At 37.7% G+C, this 16,247-nt stretch overlaps 1 protein-coding gene across 3 annotated transcripts in view; it reads left to right on the top strand.

Annotated features, from left to right (window-relative positions):
• LANCL2 (LanC like 2) overlaps window positions 1-16,247 on the top strand; it is a 95,289-nt gene that overhangs the window by 14,621 nt on the left and 64,421 nt on the right. For all 3 annotated transcript variants that reach the window (XM_037837157.1, XM_037837159.1, XM_037837158.1), the window contains exons 2-5: window positions 4,183-4,300; window positions 10,729-10,936; window positions 11,813-11,960; window positions 13,081-13,227. In XM_037837157.1, coding sequence (XP_037693085.1) covers window positions 4,183-4,300; window positions 10,729-10,936; window positions 11,813-11,960; window positions 13,081-13,227 — 621 coding nt within the window. The remainder of the gene's footprint in view (window positions 1-4,182; window positions 4,301-10,728; window positions 10,937-11,812; window positions 11,961-13,080; window positions 13,228-16,247) is intronic.

The raw sequence follows: 16,247 nt of genomic DNA, 5'->3' as shown, positions 1-16,247 counted from the left end.
CAACATACTCACAGCCAGCATTGCTAGAATTATTTTGGTTTTTCTCTCATGTTTGTTGGGTCATAGTACAAAATGGCTGCTGCGGCTCCAGACATATCTGAGATTACAGGAGGGTGAAGGGAGGAAAAAAATGGGGAATGCCCAAGTGTCTTTCCCTTTAACCAAGAAAAACAAAAACCTCCTAAGAGCACCTAAAAGACTTCCACTTATATCTCATTGGCCAGAACTGTATCACATGGCCACCGCTGGTCATAAGGATCTCTAGGAATGCAAGTAACTCTTCTGAAGCTGTGTGCATTGTTGTTCTGAATATAATCAGCATTCGGATAATAAGGAAGAAGAGCGTGGGGAATGGATATGGGCTAGGAACTACCTTACAGAGTCTGCCACCCCAGGTATTAGAGAGGGATTACCTCAATTTTTTTCATTCAAATTATTCTGCATCTCTGGGAGTACAGTAAAAACCAAAGGGCAAGGCTGAGGAGGTTTAAGTCACTAACTTGGGGTCAAAAAGTCATTAAATAGTTAGAAAACTAGATAATTATTTTTCTTGGTACATTCATTAACAGCAGCAAAGAAAAATACATTTACAAGCACAGCATTAAAACTGTGGGGAATGAAAAATCCAGAAAACACTGTTAGTAAGCAAAGGTGGGTAAATGAAATCTATTTGTATAGTACTTGGTAGGGATTGAACCATGCCCCCCATAAAGGCATGTTCAACTCCTAACCCCTGGTCCTCTGGATATGAACCTGTTTTTGAGTAGGGTCTTCAAAGATCTTATTAAGATGAACCCAAATTGAATCAGGGTGGGCCTTAATTCTATATGGCTGCATCCTTATAAGCAAAGGAAATTTGGCCACGGAAGCAGAAGCCAGAGGAGGAGAGAGAAGGCCATGTAATAAAAGCAGAGATTGAGTTATGGATTGTGGCAAGCCACCACCAGAATGCTACCGACCTTGGAGACAGCATGGCTCTGCCAATGACTTGATTTTGGACTTCTAACCTCCAAAATTGTGATGCAATAATTCTTTTATTAAAGCCAACCATCTGTGGCATTTTGTTATGGCAGCCCTGGCAAACCAAGACAGTACTCATTATATTACCTTTGAGATGGGTCAAATGACATCGGTGCTGCATTCATTGGTGTACTAGCTTTATCATTTTAAGTAAGCCATTTTTGTGAAGATTTTCATAAAGTTGCCCTTGGCCTGAGATCTCTAACTCAGTTTTTCACATAACAGAAGGTATTCTACCACAATGGTTAAGTAGGAATTATTATCATTTACCATTACTTTGAATAATATTTAATAAAAGGATTTAATTTAGAAAGCTAAATTTATATTTTAGTGACATAATAGAATCCAATGTCCCACCCACTCATCATCATCTTGGGCAAGTGATAAATATTATGTTAAGGGGAAAATACCATATATTGCAGCAGAAATATGTAATTGTAAACATATCCTCTTTGGCATAACTGGTTGGTCCTAAAATGGATGTTCCTATCACTAAATGCTCAAATATTGCCTATAGTGGTTTAAAAATGTGGGCACAGATGGGGCGGGGGTTAAAAGTGTTATATGAAGCTGGAGTACACAAGCAAGTCCGTATATTACAATTTTTTTAACTTAAAAAGCAGTCATAAGGAACTCATGCTTCTAGTAATACTTGAGTAAGCTCCTACCAGAGAAATCTCCTGTACAAAACAGTTATAGAAGTTGGATGTAATACAAAAAGCAACTACTCAGAGGCACTGGAGAGCAAATAGGAGCGGACCATAGGTTCTAATTCTGTAGTATGTGATTGTATACACTTTTGTACTGTGTCCAAGTTCTATAGGCTGTGAGTGTTGTATGTGATTGGGGGAGGGGAACTGCGTGAGTTCCCATCTCCATGACTTTTATCCTGGAGCTAAGCGCCATTTTCTTGGTACATGCAGTGGCAGCAGAAGATGCCTAAGGGAATAACACATTTTCTCTGGCCAGGAGAACCAAAAAACGAGGCTGGGTAACCATGAATGCTAAAGAGAAGGGGGGAAAGGAATGAGCCAGAGATGGGACCCCCACCACCCGCCCCAGTTCTGTGTAAACATATATATATATCTAACCAAATTTTGAACTATGACTGCCTATAATAGACTCAAAGAAGCTCAGCTAAAGACAAAAGATTGCAACTGATACCAGAGCTGCTACCTAAGAAACAGAGTTTGCAGTTCAGTACGGCTAAGATAATGTCTACAAGTTAACATCCCAGGTACAGTCCAAAATTATCAGATATATGAAGAACCAAGAAACACATTCTCAAGAGAAAAGAAAATTAATTGCATCCAACCCTGAGGTGAGCCAGATGTTAGAACTAGCGGACAAGAATTTTTAAGTGACTATTATAATGATCCTCAGTGAAATCAAACAGAATATGCCTCAGTGAATGAAAAACTAAAAAAATCTCAGCAGGGAAATAGAAACCATAAAAATAAACCATAAGGAAATTCTAGAATTGATAAATGCAATATCTGAAATTTTAAAAATCACTGGATGGACTTAGGTGAAGAGAGAAGACAGAGGAACGAGTGATTGAACTTGAAAACAAATCAATAGAAATTATCCATTGTGAAAAACAGAGAAAAGACTGAAGGAATAAAAAAGGAACAGGCTTCAGGGACCTAATAGAGTATATCAGATAGTCCATCATTTGTGTAATTGCCGTCATAGAAGGAAAGCAGGAAAAGAATGGGACAGGACAATAAAGAGGATATTAAATCTTTAATATTTATCTTTATTAATTTTGCCCTGACTACTTAGTTCAAGTATTTATTACATGAGGTTTTTGGATCACAAACTAGATTTCTTATTCTTTACCCTACAGCAAACAGTGAGTGCTTGATTCCCTGTGTCCCAGTTCTTCTTACCCCTGGAGCAACACAGTGAAAGCCAGGTCAAATGCCCTACAAATGCAAAGTCTGTACTGTAGGTGAGGAATGAAGAAAAATTAATTTTCTGTGCTTCTTATAAAAGGGGAAGGGCCATTATCTGCCTTCCCCTTCTCAGAGAGTTTCCTTGGAAACATCTACTCTAACTGTTCGGAATGTAAATATGTCTCTCCAAGGAAAAAAACCCTTAGTCTAGTTTTACTAGTGTCGCCCTAGTTCAGGGGCTCATCCTCCCCCTTCAAATATAAACAGATACCTCCAGGGTTAAGTAAACCTCTCTACTGTTTATACAGTTGTAAATTAACTCCTAAGGCTTGCTTTGAGTCCGGAATCCCAAGTTTCAGTAAAATTTGTCCTGAAAGCCCCAACTGTACAGAAACATAAACTCTTCATTATGATAAATGAGTCAATTCATCAGGAAGATTTAGCAATTGTAAATTTGCAAATGCATAATAACAGAGCTTCAAAATGCATGAAGCAAAAAGAAAAATGACAGAATTAAAGGGAGAAAACTATGATTCCACATTCCTAGTTGGAGATTTTCCTGTCCCTCAGCAATTGATATAACAAGATAGAAAAAAACAAGCAAAGTCAGAAAAGATCTCAACAACACTATTAACCACACATTTGAGAATATTACCAAATTTCCCTTGGGAAATACTATGGGCGGTGCATAAGAATATCTGTTCCTTTTGCTCTTATCAGTGTTAGGGCTTAATATTTTCTTACTTTTTTATTCTTTTGTCACTTTGGTAGGTAAACCATGGTACTTGTTTTATTTAAATTTCATTAATTGTTAAGTGATTGAGCATTTTTACATATGCTTAATTGTCATTTGGTTTTTTCTTTTGTAAGAGATGTGTTTTAAATTTGGAGTCTATTTCTGTGTTATCTTCTTTTTCTGATTTATAATACCTTATATTGCAAATATTACTCCTTTATCCTTGACTTTTAACCCATGTTTCTTAATGTTCTTTGCAAATCCATCATTTTTTTTTCTTTCGTGTTTTCTTTCTTTGGTTTCTTTATTTTTTGTGATCCCACTTAAGTTATATTTCATATAGGGCTTTATCTCATTATACAATTAACCTCATAGAAGCCAAAGTAGAATCCAGCAAATGAAACATTGATATGGGCCAGGTGATACAACTTCCTCTGTTATGTTCTCACGATTAGACTGGAAAAGTATTTATTACAACATCGTCCTATTCTTGGACAGTCTAAATTTATTCCTTCTTTCGGTTTTCAGATTGTTCAAAGTTTCACAAGACGGATCCAGACCAAAATCAAAGACCTTTTACAGCAAATGGAAGAAGGGTTGAAGACAGCTGATCCCCATGACTGCTCTGCTTATACCGGTTGGACAGGTGAGAATATGGGTCATAAGTAACTGATATGTTGTATTCATGAGTTAGGACAGATGAGACTTGGCTTTGAAGTTTTTCTTTTAAAATAGTATAGTATTTATACCCTTCAAATGAAGTCTTCAACTATGTCTTTGTTCATGAGATGCTTTGGAATTTTATTTCTAAAGAAATGTTTTCTGCATGAAATTTGAACTTTACTATGTAGTATGAAGTATGTGGTATTCTCTCAGTAGTGCTGGGGAAGCAGGGGGAGGCGGACAGTATAGAAACAAGACTTATTTACATGTAGTTTTTTTTTTTTAATTTTGAAATAAATTCAGTTACAGGAACAGTTGCAAAAACAATACAAAACCCATGCACAGAACTCCAGCATACCCCGAACCCCCTCCCCTGATACCCCGATCCACCAACTTTAACATGCTGTCACATCACCATTTCTTTCTTTCCCTCCCTCCCTATCTATTATCCATCATCTAGTGCTCTGTCTTCTGAACATATGAGAGCAAGTTGCACACATCCTTGATACATTTCCCATGAACAGCAACATTCTTTTATGCAATCACATTAAGTGCAGCTAAGAAGTTCAAGAAATTAACATTGATACAAAGCTTACGTTCTATATTTCCTTTTTTTTTTCCTTATGTCCCAACTGTGTCCCTTTGAGCCTCCTCTCCTCCATCCTCAGATCCCATCCAGGATCATCCTGACATTTAATTGTCATTGCCTATTTAGACTTTTTCTTTTTTTTCTTTTTTTTTTTCTCAATTGTGGAAACATATATGTAGCCTAAATCTTCCCATTCCAACCCCTCCCTAGCATTCCATTAGTGGGATTAATCACATTTAGAATGTTGTTATGCTATCACCTTCCCACCATCCATTACTAGAAATTTCCCTCCACCCCAAACAGTAACCCTACACTCATTTCTTAACTCCCCATTGTCCCTTCCCCCACTTCTCGTAACCCATACTCTACTTTTCATCTCTATGGTGATATTCTCTGATAATTTCTCTGTGTTTACTGTGGGGCTTAAATTTAACCTCTTAAATGTGTAACAAACTTGTTTTTCTTTGATATCAACTTAACTTCAATAGAGCACGTAAACTATGTTCCTATAGTCCTCCATACCCCAACCTTTATGTAGTTCTTGTCAGAAATTACATATTATACATTGAGTCCAAAGCCACTGATTTGTCATTAGAGTTTACGTATTTTATATCCTGTAGGAAATAAATAGTGGAGTTACAAATCAAAAATTATTGACTTTTATTTGTATTCCGCTGTGGTCAGAGAATGTGCTTTGAATATATTCAATTGTTGTTGTTGTTTTTTTAATTTATTGAGGCTTGTTTTATGTCCCAGCCTATGGTCTATTCTGGAGAAAGATCTGTGATCACTAGAGAAAAATGTATGTCCTGGTGATTTGGGATGTAATGTTCTATATATGTCTGTTAAATTTTTCTATGTCTCTCTCCTTTCTTTGTTTCTCTGTCAGTAGGGTTCCCTTTAGTATCTGAAGTAGGGCAGGTCTTTTATTAGCAAAATCTCTCAGCATTTGTTTGTCTGTGAAAAATTTAAGCTCTCCCTCAAATTTGAAGGAGAGTTTTGCTGGATAAAGTATTCTTGGTTGGAAATTTTTCTCTCTCAGAATTTTTAATACGTCATGCCACTGCCTTCTCGCCTCCATGGTGGTCACTGAGTGGTCACAACTTAGTCTTATGTTGTTTGCTTTGTATGTGGTGAATTGCTTTTCTCTTGCTGCTTTCAGAACTTGCTCCTTCTCTTCAGTATTTGACAGTCTGATCAGAGTGGGTTTATTTGGATTTATTCTATTTGGAGTTCGCTGGGCATTTATGCTTTGTGTATTTATATTGTGTAGAAGGTTTGGGAAGTTTTCTCCAACAATTTCTTTGAATACTCTTTCAAGACCTTTACCCTTCTCTTCCCCTCTGGGACCCCAATGAGTCTTAAATTTAGATGTTTTATTTTATCTATTGTATCCCTGAGGTCCATTTCAATTTTTTTGATTTTTTTCCCCATTCTTTCTTTTGTTCTTTCATTTTCCATTCTGTGGTCGTTGACGACGCTGAGTCGTTGTTCAGTTTCCTCTGATCTTGTATTATGAGTATCCAGAGTCTTTTTAATTTGGCCAACAGTTTCTTTTATTTCCATAAGATCTTCTATTTTTTTATTTACTCTTGCAATTTCTTCTTTATGCTCTTCTAGGGTCTTCTTCATGTCCTTTATATCCTGGGCCATGCTCTTCTTCATGTCCTTTATGTCCTGTGCCGTGCTCTCATTTGATTTTAGGCCTTTGATTAATTGTGCCAAGTACTGTGTCTCTTCTGATCTTTTGATTTGGGTGTTTGGGTTTGGGTTATCTGTATCGTCTGGTTTTATCATATGCTTTAAGATTTTCTGTTGTTTCTGGCCTCTAGGCATTTGCTTTATTTGATAGGGTTCTTTCTGGATATAATACCGATATCTAATTTTTCAGATCTACAGCTTGGTGGCATATACTTTCTCTAACTACCAGCAGATGGCGTCCGCGAGTCACCTATTCCCCTCAAGTCAGTTCTCCCCAACTTTGTGTTTGTGGTGTGTGGGGATCTGATTCTTGTGGGGTTCAGTTGGTGCACTGAGTTTTGGTGTGTTGTTGGTGCTGTCCGTCCTGAATGTAGGGCATGTGTCTGGGTGGTTAGGGAGACAGGGCAGCTTTAATAATCAAACCTCCAAGGTGTTCCTGGAGATTTAAGGCTGTTAAAAGAGTCTAAGCCTTCATTTCAGTCTTGCCACAGATTGTCTCTGCCGCTGACCCACAAGTCCTTGGTATTGGTGTAGGGTCCCTGGGATTTCCGAGTGGTTCCCCCTTCCCAGCTGTGCTCTTCCAGGACCTCTGCTGAGGGAAGGCTGTACCACGTCATAAGTGCATGCCGACCTCCAAGGAAGCCCTGGGCCGCTGGGCCGTGTGGGGGTGTTCCCAACCTGCTATAAAGATGGTTGAATGGAGCGTATTAATTTCCCCCTTTGCGCACAGCTCCACCTTCCCAGCTCCGGGACAATTAGCTGTGTGTGCACTAAAGGCTGTTGTCCACGGCTGATATTGTGGCATGTGCGTGGCACTGCAGGAAACACTCTTGGTGCGGCAATGGGCTATGGCTCCGTCCCTGGGCAGGAGTGTCTCCAGCCCGCCAGGGAGATATCTGCAAGGGGCACGGTTTCTTTCTCCTTTTGGCTCCCCTCTATCCCCCTGTCCCTGAGACAGTCTGGAGCGGGTGTAGGGAGGGCTATCGTCCATGCCAGACACCGAGGCATTGGCTACAGCCTGCTCTTGCAGTGCTTCACTGCGCGGTTCTCAACTGCTGTATCTGCAGCCACTCCCGGGTTTTTTTTTTTTTTTTAAAAGAACTAGTCCATCTCCAAACACCAACCCGCGGTTTCCCCACACCGCAGCACGGCCACCGAACTTTCCACCAGCTTACTCACTCATTTCAGAATGCAGACTCCCGGTTTCACCAAATGCAAGGTCCCTGTGGTTTTAGCAGACCTTGTCCAGCTGGTGCATGGCTAGAACTGGTGTTCTGGGTCACTTTCTGGCTTTTATCTCGTATTTTTCACGGCGGTGTTTTTTTTGCCCTGTCTTACCTAGCCGCCATCTTAGGTTCTCCTACATGTAGTTTTGACTTTCAAATCATGTACATTTTAAATTTTTAAAAAGCAATCCCTAAAACTGAAAACAAATTAAAACTATCAAATTGGAAACATCTACTTTAAAAAAAAGTCTGCTAATTAGTGCAAAAAGAATGATATTCTTCAAAAATGATTGTTTTGCAACCTCCAATGAAATTATTGATGCAGGAAAGGATTATCAGTTAGTATGAAAACCATTAGGTGAAGTTGATGTGGCATTCCAGTAATGCCACACAGATTACTTTCTGTTCATAAGAGAGAAGAGCCTAGCTTTACCCTGGAGCTATCAGGGTTTCACTACCCTAATCCAGGGATCAATTTTAGCATCTCTAATGTAGGAAACCAAATATTGGATGATTTCCTAATGTGATCCAGAGGTGGATCATTCTCCAGGATAATTAGCTTTGTCTCTACAGTAGGATGGGAGAAAGGGACAGTCCCAAAAGAAAAAAATCTTAAAGAATAAACAACCAGAAGCAGATTAGATTCTGGTTTGGACCACACATCTAAAAAAAAAAAAAAAAAAAAAAAAAAAAAAATTTTGAGATAAATGGGAAATATGAATATAATATATAGTGGTTATGGCTCCTTGATTAACATTTTCCCAATAGCTTGCCTTTTGGTTTTTAATACTTAAAAAAAAATTTAGGCAAACAGTTATTTCTCTCAACACAATATTTTTCAGGTGGTGTTTATATAGAACTTAATACAATAATTTTTTATAAAATGATGTGCAGGAAAGTCTTTGGTTACACTTCAATACAATTGGCGAAACATCAGTATCCAGTGTAGACATTTTGAGAAGCGCACCAGGCGCCTAGAAAGGGAATGTGTGCCAGAGAGGTTGCTGGAGTCACAAAAGGCACCACACATCATACTCATGGGACTATTCTCTGCCATCAGGGCCTTGTCTTGAATGTATCGCCACAGCACTGATTTTGTTTTGTTTTTGTTTTTGTTTTGGGCCCTCATTTTTTTTTTATCTAATGTTATAAACAAGTCCCCCAAAAGTTTAGAAAGTGCTGAAGAAAATTGTGGAGAATGAAGCAAAGCAAGAGTGAGGAAAGTAATTATAATGGCAAAGGGGATGTTACTGCATACAAGGCAACTGTTTGCAACTGTATTGTTTGGCAAACTAAAAGCCATTGTTAAACATACATTCCAACCTGATAGATTGTTACTTGTATAAAGACTACTGTGTTTTAGGAAAATGGTTGGTGGTTTTGAGTTGAAATGTAATGCATTATAATTTTTCCCATTTAAAATAATGAGAAATAGATTCCTAGTTAATATAGAACAAGGCAAAGAAGGTCACATTTTCTGGAACAAATTCATGCTGGTAAGTGGGGGATACCTGTAATTATTAACTTTGTTGGTTATGATAATACTATGAAGTGGTTCAGGGGTAGAATGTCTTGATACCCCCTTCCCCTCCTTTTATAGGTTGTCGTTTACTTTAAGATGCTTAAGCGTTTTATGTATATATAATTATAGGTTTTTAGGTTCACAGATTAACCAGATCAGCATCCTATTTTTAGGAATTTGTGAGTTAGGTAGTACTTATGTATAAACCTTTTATAGTGATTATGTTTGAAATTTGTAAATATTTAACTTTTAACTCTCTGTTTCCTATATATTTATAATTTAAAATTTTTGAATTCAGAAAATATCCACTTAAGAGGATTTTTTTTTTCCTGAGAGCTTTCAAGTTTGCTGCCTTTAGATCTGTTTGACTTACCATCTTTAAAGGAAAGGCTATAATGACAAAAGAAAGTATTCTAAAAATAAAACACAAACAACAGGTGTTATGGGCTAATTTGAGTAGAAGAGTTGGAGAAAGAAGAAGCTAGCTATTTAGAGAAATTGAAGCAAAATGAAAAATAGTAAAGTGAAAGTAGAGTATTAGAGACCAGAATATTGGAAAACTTCACTTCAAACATTAATGAAAAGAATGTTTGCTCTTTTCACCATCATGTAATCTCTTTCAGTACTTTTACCTACAATACACTTTATTAAATATTTATAAATACTGATCAATTTTTTTCTTAACTGCCATATGCTCCTTGAAGGACTGTGCTCCTTGAAGAAGTCATATATGTCATTCTCCCATGATTTTCAGACAGAGATCCCTCTCTAATTCACTTGAAGACCTGGGTCTGTTCTTTAAAGTAGAAAAGTGGAGTAGGTGACAAACTGTACCCTATACTTGTTACGTTGCCTCACATCATGTGGCTAGTCTGTAAGTGTCCAGTTGACTGATTGCTTGGTCACTAAAGAAAATTGAGAAATTGTGAGAAATAGTAAAATTAGGAAGAAGAAGATATAAAATCCAGAAAGGAAGTAATTTAATTTGTTATAAGCCAGGAGGAATTGATTATGTGAGAAGTAAAGAGAAAAGGATCCAGGTTAGCCGAAGACATAAAGGAGAATGAATACAAACTTGAAATGGATGAAAATTAAATAGGAACGAGTAGGAAGTATGTGTCTTCTGTAGTCTAAGAGGTGTTGAATGCCTGTGTCAGAACAATTAGCAAGATATGTTTAAACTTGGTTCAAGTCTTTTTTTACCCTGAGTTCGCTCTTTTTTTTTTTTTTTTATTTTAAAGAAATATATGGTGTGTGTTTGTTTCCTGTTGTCCCTTTGGCAACCTAGGTTTTTCACATAATTGTAAGATAATATGATAGTAAAAAGAAAAGGTGCTAATGCTTTTCTTTGTGGTTGGGGGGAATTATTCCAGGCATAGCCCTTTTGTACCTGCAGTTATACCGGGTCACAGGTGATCAGACCTATCTGCTGCGCTCCCTGGACTATGTGAAGAGAACACTCCGGAATCTGAATGGCCGCAGGGTCACCTTCCTCTGTGGAGATGCTGGGCCCCTTGCTGTAGGAGCTGTGGTATATCATAAACTCAAGAGTCATTGTGAGTCCCAGGAATACATCACCAAGTGAGTTTTTAAAACCGGAAATCTTTCCCAATTCTCAGTTGGAGTTTTTGCTATAGAAAGACATTCAGAAAGGAAATAATTTTTTTAATTCATCCAGTGTTGCAGGTCTCTCCAAGATGTAAAGAGGTATTATTAATCTTGAGCATAATGGTGGGATCATATGCTTCCTTTTTATCCTCACATGTGTTTGTCTTATTTCTTGTGGAAATAAACATGTTTCTTTGAATTACTTCTTTTCATTTTTACTAAAAGTAATTTTTGCTTGCTTGCTTTCATTGCATGAAAATTAGCTTACATGCCTTACAGCCACTATAATAACTAAATTAATCTTAGGGTCAACCTTCAAGTAACTGGTTAGATATGCTAATTGTGGAACAATTAAGGCATATTAGCTTTTATTGCTCCTATTGTTTGATATTTCTTCCTAAAGAAGCAGAAATCAGGGCTTACTCCCAGGGTCTGCTGGAGTCTGGCACATGCTAGTCTGTTGATGTATGCTGAAAGACAGAATGACTCAGGAGAATTCCCAAGCACTGGCTATATTTTAGTAGCATTTTAATATAGATTTAAATCACTTTCTTCTAATTCTGGATTTCAAAATGGAATGTCTTCTCTTACATGGTTTAGAACAGATATTAAGGTGGAAACTTTGAATGCAGAAATGTTTTGTTTTTAATTTTGACATCATCTGAGATAGGAAATAGTGAAATGGAGTTTTTATTATTGTTTTCCTTTATATATATTTTTTATTAAAATCATAAGTTTTAAATTAAACATAAATAATGGGTAATTCCTAAAGTGACTAGGTTACTCACTGTTTCAAGAGGAGGTGTTTTAGGCCTTCTCTGGGAAAACATTTTTTTTCTTGTTGGTTAGACTTTTGCAGCTCCAGAGAACCATCGTGTGCCAAGATTCAGACCTTCCTGATGAGCTGCTCTATGGACGGGCAGGTTATCTGTATGCTTTACTGTACCTGAACACAGAGATTGGGCCAGGCACCGTGTGTGAGTCAGCTATTGAAGAGGTATTGTGGGATTACTGACAATTTGAACCTCTCTTGACCGTATCTCATCTCTACCATTTGAACCTATCTGTTATCATAGAGTTATATTAGTGAGTGGACTCTACTTGTAGGTAAGATTAATTTTTAAAGCATCTTAAAAGGATTTAAAAGGAAAAAAAAAAAAACTCCTGTTTTCCTTTTTAAAAATCTATACTCTTCTTCAGGCTGTTTTGGTTTAGCTATTCTTGTTAGAACCTAACAGTAGCAGTTTCAAACAGAATTTTTCTCTTTCATGAGATGTCTGAACCAGTAGTAGTCCAGGAGAGTATGGCCAGGTCCCGGGTTCCTGTCATGTTCTACGATAGCCTCAGGGCGTGTCCTTATCTGCAAGACCAAAGCTAATTTAACCCCAGTCCAGAGCAAGGGGGAAAGAGCAAGTGGAGGATAAACACCTTCCTACCTAGAAGTGGCTCACATCATTTTTGCTCACATCCCTTTGCCAGCACTTGGTCAAATGGCTGTTTCCAGCAATCTTTAGCTAGAGTGCCAGATGCCCAGCTAAAACTTGAAGGTATGTTCCCAAAAGGGTGAAGGGGGGAATGGATATGGGGAAACAAATAGTGTCTCTGCCACATAGTGATTTCAGACAGGATAATCTTGTTTTGATCTAACTAAACCCATTACGCCACAACACATATTTCATCAGCCTTTGGTAAATAGAGTCAGTTCCTCCAGCCTTTCCAGGGAAATGTACTTACAGATCTTTTGGCGGAAACATTGCAGCTACAAAGCAACTAAGTGCCTAGAACAGTTTCTATCTTAATACAGAATACCCCAAAGAAACATTTTATAGTAAGTTTTTCCAGATTCTAGTAAACTATTTATAGGAAGAACTTTTGATTTCTTGGTGCGGTTTCTTAATATCTTTTTCTATTCTGAGATTGTCTTCTGATTTCTCTCTGCCTGCATTTATTAATTTATAAAAAAAAAGATAATTATGTTAGCTACTAACTACTTAACAATTTTTAGATTAAGCAATCAATATATAATTTATATATGAAGACCTGTTGTTAGTGTTAATCAGACTAAAATGGGATGCATGTAAGTTTCTTAGAGATATGCTGTCTCATTATCTCGATAGGTAGTCCAGGCTATTATTGAATCGGGTAAGACTCTATCGAGGGAAGAGAGAAAAACTGAGCGCTGTCCCCTGTTATATCAGTGGCACAGAAAGCAATATGTTGGAGCAGCCCATGGTATGGCTGGAATCTACTACATGTTAATGCAGGTAAGTAAGAATAATCTGAAATACTAATAAAGTAGCCATGTTACAATATATTAGATTAAATGTGAAATAGAAATTGAAGTTCTTTGTACAAAGCAAGCAGGCTGAATGAAATAAGACCCTACTTGGAATCATGGATGTTTGAGCACTGACTTATTAACCAAACCAGTGAACTCCTGAGACCAGATTCTGTATGCAGTTTTGTACCAAATTTGGTGTCTATTGCCCACATTTTCCTTCTGTCCGTCTTCTCCTGCTGAATGAAATAGAACTCTTTGAATGAGGGAAAACCTTTAGGGAGCAGAAAGAGCTTCTAGAGTCCAGGCGGAGCAAACTTTTTCCTATTCAGTTATCCCCAACTTGCTTTCAGTTCTGTCCCAAATTTTTAACAAGTTTATTGTTTTGGTTATGATCTTGTCCCTCATTTGTCCCTGATACCTACTGAATTCAGTACTGACTTCTGTCAGGCAGTGAGAGCCTCACTCTAAACATTACGTCAGCCTACACTTCCAGCCTACTGGCCTAGGCCCCCTTCCCTGCCATGTACACAGCCTACTGTATTTTTTTTTTAATTAAGTATTCCTTTATTCTGCCGTACCCATAACAGGATAGTTAACTTGTTCAAAATTACAAAGCTAGTAAGTCAAGGAGGATGGATTAGAATTTAGATCTCTTTGACTAAAAAGCCCATAGTCTTTTTTTTTACTTCAAATTCCATTTTTTTTAAGCTATTGCTACTCACAAGAGGGAAATAGGAATTTCATGTCTACATAGGACTAAAACCCCCTTTTCTGGTTACTAGTTGTCTTTGTATATTATTCTAGAAAGTAAAACACACATATATTCCAATTTGTAAATTTTCTTTATAGTACAGGCACATGTTTCCAAAATAACCAAAATTCCATACCTCATTTTAAAATAACATTGTTATTCTGGAAGGTTAGTAGATTTTGTATTTTAAGAGTGGCTTCGGAATCTTTTTTTTTTTTTTTTAATGATAATACCCTTAGGGAAAGCATAATTTGAGAACCACACCAATAAAACCATAACCTAATTTACATTCATGTGTGAAGTTAATTTTGTTAGGTGTTATGGGTTTTCTTTGAGAAAAATATAAATCATAAAGATTTCCACTCATCAGCTTTTAAACTGAAGAACACAGAAACACTGTTTAGTTAATATTATATTAAGAAGTTTCCATCAGTTTTCTTTTAGAGACCCGTAAGTGGCGGTGTGCTAGAGCTGGCTCACAAGAGCTGACTGTGTGCTTCCTGTCCTGCTCCACGTCACTGCAAGTTTAAAAAAAACACCTCTCTGAGGTCTCCACCATTCACTTCCATTTGGAAGGTTATCAGAGCAGCATGCACAAAAACTTTTAAAACATCACTTAAACAGAACTCCACCTTCACAATGGCAGAATGAAGACAGTTCTGCCCCTCCTTCTCTGGAACATCATCTGACCCAGAAACCTAAACTCTTTGATGAATTTAGGAGACATTTGACATCCCAAATTACAAATACAAAGACTGAAAGCAGGTGGAAGAATGGCAAATGACTAACAGGATGCAGGAAGGCCACACATAAGTGCCCAAAGAGGATGATGCTAGCAAGAAGCAGCCAGTTTGCTCTGCAGGACCCTAGAACTCAGGAATGTAAAGCACCGTGTACGATAGCAGGTGGCATCAGACATGTGTCTATATGGGCAATAGATCTGGCAGCAAGAGGGCTTCTTTGAAAATCTTCAGAAGGAGCATTTGGACCTCTGTCCATACCCCTACCCAATACAGTGAGGTGACTGTTCCTCCCCCCAATCCCTGCTGGAGCAAAAGAAAGTAGGTCTGGAGGAATTGAGCCAGCTCTTTTGATTGAAGAAAGTCAGGCATAGAGGAGAGTTGAAATGAAGCACAGAACTAAAACTAGGGGCTTGAATGAATGTCAGCTAGTAAATGGTGAGACCTCCTCTCCCCCACAGCCAGCCTCATCTCGCTACCCAGCTCTAGAATGCATAAAGCCTGTCATGTACACTTCCACCTCTTTGACATCCCAGTTGGTAACCCTGCTCCCACCACAGCTGGGGGATTGAAGAATCCTTTTTTGAAGAAACAACCAGTCCAAATAAAAGATTTATGGATATAGGCATTTGGAAGTTTCCAGTGAAAAAGCCAGCTGGCCATCTACTTACCCTAAAATGATTTCCACTATTTGACAAGCCCCACCTATGCATAGAGTACATGGAGAGCATTTTGTACCTCTTACTACTTCAGGCATGAATATGAACTGACAGCCAGAATCACCTGAAAGATAGGGACCTAAGCAAATAGAACAGGCAAACTCAGAGAAAACAAAGATAATATAGGAAGCGAAAGAAAACTTCACAGAAACTACAATTAATAATATCCTCAAGCTATTGTATCAAGAAACATTTGGAAAATAAAGTTATGAAAATTTAAATATGGTAGCTGAATTTTTTTTGAGAAGTTGTAGGTTTACAGAAAAGTCATGCATAAATGACTTTTAAAATACAGCATTCCCATGTACCATCCTATTAACACCTTGCATTGGTGTAGTATTTTTGTTATAATACATGGAAGAACATTTTTATAATTGTACTTTTAACTATAATGGTATTATTAACTATAGTTGTACCAGTTTGTATATATTATATCCCCCAGAAAAAGCCATGTTCTTTGATGCAATCTTGTGTGGGCAGATGTATCAGTGTTGATCAGAGTGTAATTCTTTGAGTGTTTCCATGGAGATGTGACCCACCCAACTGAGGGTGATGACTCTAATTGGATAATTTCCATGGAGGTGTGGTCCTGCCCATTCAGGGTGGATCTGAATTAGTTCACTAAGCACTATATAAGCTCAGACTGAAGGAATGAGCTTGCTACACCAAGAGGGACACTTTGAAGAAAGCATAGGAGCTGCAGATGAGAGACAGTTTGAAGATGGCTGTTGAAAGCAGACTCTTGCTCCAGAGAAGCTAAGAGAGGATAAATGCCCCAAGAGCAACCGAGAGT

Source organism: Choloepus didactylus, chromosome 5, assembly GCF_015220235.1.
Source record: "Choloepus didactylus isolate mChoDid1 chromosome 5, mChoDid1.pri, whole genome shotgun sequence".
Lineage (NCBI taxonomy): Eukaryota > Metazoa > Chordata > Mammalia > Pilosa > Megalonychidae > Choloepus > Choloepus didactylus.
This window is presented reverse-complemented; position numbering and strand designations above follow the sequence as displayed.